The 6000-nt window shown below is 42.0% G+C and overlaps 1 protein-coding gene across 1 annotated transcript in view; it reads right to left on the bottom strand.

The window, feature by feature from the left end:
• Positions 1 to 5333: 5333 nt before the first annotated feature.
• The window catches only part of LOC306958547 (SAM and SH3 domain-containing protein 1-like), a gene marked incomplete at both ends in the record, with an annotated part of 517789 nt that continues 517122 nt past the window's right edge, over positions 5334 to 6000 (bottom strand). Inside the window, one exon of the mRNA XM_079550091.1 lies at positions 5334 to 5594. Coding sequence (XP_079406217.1) covers positions 5334 to 5594 — 261 coding nt within the window. The remainder of the gene's footprint in view (positions 5595 to 6000) is intronic.

The raw sequence follows: 6000 nt of genomic DNA, 5'->3' as shown, positions 1-6000 counted from the left end.
CATGGGAATACCAAGATGATCAAGGTGGAGTGGGGGGAAAATGTTTCTTTGCTGTGATTTCCATTCTCTGCAGGCCTCTAGGTCTGGGAGTGGGTACAAGAAGGAATATGCTGAAATCTGAACTTCAGAACAAGAGATTTTAAAAAAAAATAGTACTAGTTAACTGAATGAAAGAGAAAATATTATGTGATGAGGGCATGAGAGCTGATGATATTAAAGAAAAAGCACTTCAAGTTGATATAAAGTAAAAAGAAGACTGGTATACTGCCCTCTGGTCACCTTTGTGGCATTCTCTGATGCTGAAGAGGGATGGCAATTAGCAAGTGCAGCCTTCGTTAACAGCAGCTTACCTTTGTGTGACGGGGGCTCACACGTGAACCTTCTGCTCAGACACAGTTTCTTTCTAGAAGTAGCAGAAATTTCAACACATTTCTTCTGCATCTCTTTTTCTGATGCAAACACTTTGTTGTGAAAAGAGAACTTTCAGAATAAAGGAATTGGTTCACATGTGCTGGGGGGTGGCTGCATTTGTTTTTGGCAGTCGTCATGGTGGTTAGCACACATTTGGATGAAACTAGCAAAATGCTGAGAGCAACAGATAGGGGCTTTGTGTTCCAGCTGCTCCCAGAGCAATCCTGGACCAAAGCAGTCTTGGAAGGGAAGCAATACTCCTTCCAGCTGCAGAAATGGCAAGCGCTCTGGCTTTTCATGTCTTTCACTGTTTGTTTTGTTTTTATTTCTATTTTGTTACTTGAGAGACTCCTGGAAACGGCCTGTGTTGGAGCCAGCTGCGGTCCCCAGAGGCTGTCTGAATGCTCACCCCCAGCCAGCAGAGCAGTGCCCTCTGCTGCACGAGCACAGCAGCAGCCTGGTCCTCAGCTGAACTGGAAGATAATCAGAGGGGGGGGAGGGAGAAAAAGTCACCCTTACTGCATGCTGCCTCGTTCTCACAAACCACTTGCAGCATTGAACAGTTCTGATGGGAGTGCTGCTTGAAGGGAATGGGAGATTCAGCTGTCTGCACCCAGCCCAAGGGATGGGTTTTCTGTTTGTTTTCTCCTTGAGCCCTTCCCAGAGCTAAGCTTCTGGTTAGCATCGACTAAAGCAGGCACAGCCCACCCTGGTCACTTTGGGCAAGGATCCATAAAGAATTAATTTCCAGATACAGCACACTGTGACCAAGGGGACTTGAGAGCACTCAGTTAGATTACTAATTAATACCCATTAATTATCCAGCAAGTTTAATCACAACAACAAATGGGACCACACTAAGCAAGAAGGAAGACACATCCTTTGCTCCAGTACCTGGACACTGGCATCTTATTACAGACTGCAGACATGACTGACCTGCAGGTGTCAGAGCTGCGCTCATCCAGGCAGAGCGAAGCGCCTGTGCCAGCCCAGTGCCGTGGAGCTGCATTTGAAAACCAGGCTGGAAATCCCCACTTGGAGGCAAGAGCTGTCACGTAATGCAACCCCTGAGAGAGTTGTGCTCCTGCATGCTTTATCTAGCTCCACCAATCTTTAATTATTTCACTGCAAATTGGAAAAGCTCCAATTTTAAAGTTGAAGCTATACAAGAGACAAAGACCCAAACCTCCTCAAGCCATGAACACAGCAAAGGCAGCTCGCAGCACCGAACTCAGACTTTTTCTTAGCTGTAGATACGTACTGAGAACGCTTACGCTGGGAGGAGCTATGGGCCTGGGATAAGCAATGAGACAGCCACACTGCTCCCACATCAGCAAGTAGAAGATCTTTTAGCTACATTAAGAACTACAAAATAAAAAGAGAGACCAAAGAAATTTATTTATTTTTTTTTATCTATGAACAGTATGACATATAATTATAGACAAGTTTTGATACACAGGAAAACCCTTTTGTCAACCATTTGTTTTGCTAAATGAAACAGCACAATAATCTTTACACATTCATATTTTGTTTTTCTTTTTTTTTTCTTTACAATACACAGCTTTCTTGGGTTGAAGCAAACTGCAGGACATATTGAGTACTGGTATATTACAGCTACTTTACATCATATAAGAACAGCAAATGGAGAAAAATAAGTTATTTAAATATTGATTTCATATACAGAAAGTGCAACTTTGTTAGTTGTTACATAACTTGTTTGACAGTTTTGATTCCCCAAAGGGTGTCAATTAAAGATAAAAGTATCTTGGACCAAAAGTATTATTTATTCTAAAAATAATACAGTACAATTGCACAGCTGTGACTTGGTGAATCGACCACTATTGCTGCTCTTAGAGATGATGACCTGTTAGAATAATGCAGTGTTTAACATTTCTGATCATGCTCCCAGTCTGCACTCAAAGCCAGGCTCTTAAAAAAGAGCACAGAGACTATCTGGGTATTAACAGAGATTTACTGATGGAAGCTTACATTTATGAAGGCATTCTGTAATATTTTGGGCTTGCTGCTTCTTACCATTAAATAGCTATCTGAGTTACAATGGTACAATGGACAAATGCGTAACGTCATTAGCCTGAGCAGAGCAGGTTAGGGTTCCAGCAGCAGGTTTCTTCTGTGCTTCCCAAGAGCCAAAGAGTGATCTTTTGCTTACTGTACTGAAGGGCTGCAAGGAAATGTAAGAGGTTATGGCTCTTTAGCACACTGCCTCACCTGCGTGGGGAATGCCACAGGTCACTGAATCCACAGCAGGGAAGCTCGAACACTGAAAAGCTTAAGGCTTTTTTCGATTAAAATAGAAACTAAAATTATAATTCAAGTGGGACCACGGAGAGCAGTCTTAAAAAGAAAAACAAAGCAGCTTTTAGAACTCACAAATCTCAGACTGCTCACTCTAGTGCTGGATGGGTGGGATTTGGTTTCCCTGGGCTGTGTCATTATTTAAAAACCATGGAGTTACAGAGTGTGTTTGGCACATGGGTCTGGCTTATTCCTCTATTTCTCCTGTTATTAACTGAGTAGGAGTAATTAATATGGGAGAGCTTTATTATGTGACTTGCCTTTCCTGTAAGAAGAAATGTTTCCCTTCTTACTGCACACAGCCAGCTTGGACTTTTCCTTTGCTCCAAGGAAGGCTGTTGTGTACTTGCTTTCACTCAGTACTGGTCCCTGCCAGTACTCCCAGGAAGTCTCAGTACTTTCATCTCCTGCTTGCTGATAGTTACCATGTAAGCCTCAGAGAGGAAATGACAAATCGTTATTATTAAAAAGACAATGTACTTTTTCCACATTTTCCTTAAATCTTTACCAGTGGTGCAAAGCATTTTTGCTGTATGTTTCCTGATGCTATCACATTAGAGCAATTGATTGATGCAGCAGGAGAACATCATTAAAATAAGACTTGGAAGAGTTTTGTTTGAGAACAATTCCAAATGACTGCAGTGAGTTAGATGCTTCACATGATGGCGTGCTTCTGGATGCAGACTGAATTCAAAGCTGATGCTACAAACACTCAACAACTCCAAAACTAGGAAATGAGCCTAACACGGGAGCCAAATTAACTGTCATCTGTAGTAAAACATGTAGTTCATCTGACTTAAAACACAGCCATGTAAGTATTGTACATAGTAAGGACTGATGTAGTAAGCAAAGCTCTCCACTCATCAATCTGATAGCATTTGATCAGGAAAATTAGTGTTATTAGCTCAATACAGGCGTGAGATAACTGAGGCACCAGGCTGTGAAGTGACTCGTCTGGTTCTATACAGTAAGCTGACGTCAGAACTGATGCTGGAAGCAGTCTCACTTCCCAGCCTGTGCCCTCGTTTCTGTACCTCACTTTGCCTGCCAGAGTAAAGCTTGCTCTGCCTTCCATGGAGCACTTGCACTACAAGGAAGCTAACGGATAAACTGTACAGAGAGCCCAAGTTAAAAAAAATCTAGTCACATGTTATTCATGATAATCTGTATTTGGTATATAAATGTGTCCCCATATATAAAAATAAGATCTGTTTTTAGCCATATACGTGAATGGAACGTTTCACAGGGGTTTAGCAGAAAAATATAGTGAAAAAATGGCTCACCACATATGCCAGCACACTGCTCTCTCCCAGTGAGAGGTAACACTAACATTCAGACGTGAAAGATACCAACTGTTCTAAAATCACAGTGTAATTCGTAAGACTATATAGGATTTTTTTCTTGTCCAGGCAATGGAGTTACAGAATCTCAAGATTTCTTTGGGACATAATTTGAATACGTTTTATCCCCCACAAGTGATCTTTAATTTGCAGAAACCTGCTGTTTGGAATCGATACGGTCAGGATACCAAGTCAAAGCTGCAGCGTAATGATTGACAATATAACACAGTACACAGAATATGATTAAAATGAAAAGCAGTTACATCTATACAAGGCAGTATATTTTGGAACTGTTTAGTAACAACAGTAAATGCAGACTGCAGTGAACAGGAAGTCAGCCTCACAATTGAAACCTAGCATAACCCTGCATTTGTAAAAGCATCTATACAACACATAAGATGTCATGATGAGGCAATTTATAGAAGCTACTTAAGCTGAATATCACCCTAAGTGCAGCTTATGAGTGAGAGGTTGAAACAAGGCTTGGGAAGCATGAGTACAGGTAAGTGAACATTAGGTAACTGCTTAAAAGCTTGTTTTAAGGCAAATAAAAAGCAGATTGCTAAAAAGCAGTTATAAAAATGACCTCAGTTCTGTACAAATTAAAAGAAGCTTTCTCCTAGGGTTAATTGCATTGGAGTGACAGAGATGGACCATACTGTAAATTAACTTCAGTCCATTGACTTTGGCCTAGCTAAAGGCTTTGAGGCATATTGGGACCTATATCAAGCAACAGCAAAGATGACCAGGAAAGAGGGGTATACATTTAGCTCTAGACCACTAAAAAAAAAAAAGGCATTTGCCAAATAGCTTCTACTGGGACTTGCACCTTGATTTGTACATGGTCTGTAGGACTGACTCCAGGTATCTAGATGTACAGAAAGCCCCCAGCCTCAGCACTTCTCCACAAATACAGTGCCTATTAGTAACACTTAAACAAACTTGTGGAAAAGCAAGTAAGATCCCTTAATTCCCTGAAGCTGTCTGATGTCAGGCCAGCCCTATGCACTTTATGAAGCAGGAATACTTTACAAGGGAGTGAGGGGGGAGGGAAGTACCACATCTGTGTTACCTGGTGGTTGCTTCTCTTCTCCTTCGGTTGCCAAAGACAGCAATTGAAACATGTCATATCCTCTGAAGAAGCATTCTGCCTGTCACTGGGAGCCACTTCCTTGATCCCTTTAGTTATGTAAAGTAATTAGGACAAAATTGGTGCAGGAAGAAGCAGTGGGTTCTTGACTAGGCAATGTCATGCTATGGAGCATGTTAAATTGCGTCTGGATCAAGAGGTTTGAAGAGTCTTGCTGCTGCCAGGAGCTTGCTTATGTGCCTTTCATCTGTGATGCCAGCTTCCTGAAGGCAAGTTTGTGACAGAGAAGGCACTTTGCTCAGTGTGTTGAACCCTGCTTCTGTGAGTGGGCTGGAATACATGGGCAGGCCAATGGAAATCAGCCAGTCAGATACAGAGGTGATAAGTCCTGGTGATACAGGTTTTCGGCAAATTTCAGTGAGCCCTCCACTTGGAATCTGGACAGAAAAGAAGAAAAAAGAAAGAAAACAAAACCTTCATGTTAAACACACTGCTTGTTTTACTGCAAGTCTTCTGTTTTTCTTTCAAGCTGGCAGAATTCGACAGCAGATGTATCAGTTTTTCTCTCTCATGCATGCCATGCTTGTAGGTGTGAGAGTGGTCTGTGGGCAGAAAGGCTGGGCAGGAGCAGTGGTAACAGTTTGGGCAGGTGCAGGGGGCAGTACTCAGTCATTTGGACAACTGCCATGTACCATTCTGAATTCATCTGAAACCACTCAAAAACAACCAGTGAGGAGTCTTCCAAGGCTGATCCATTCCAGGCTGATCCAAGGCAAAAGGATACTAACTTTGTGCATTACCTCCCCAGACAGACAAAGCTCTTCTATGTACAGACATGAAAGC

This window comes from Tetrao urogallus, assembly GCF_951394365.1.
Source record: "Tetrao urogallus genome assembly, chromosome: 2".
NCBI lineage: Eukaryota > Metazoa > Chordata > Aves > Galliformes > Phasianidae > Tetrao > Tetrao urogallus.
The sequence above is the reverse complement of the archived record's forward strand: the minus strand, read 5'-3'. Positions and strand labels throughout refer to the sequence as shown.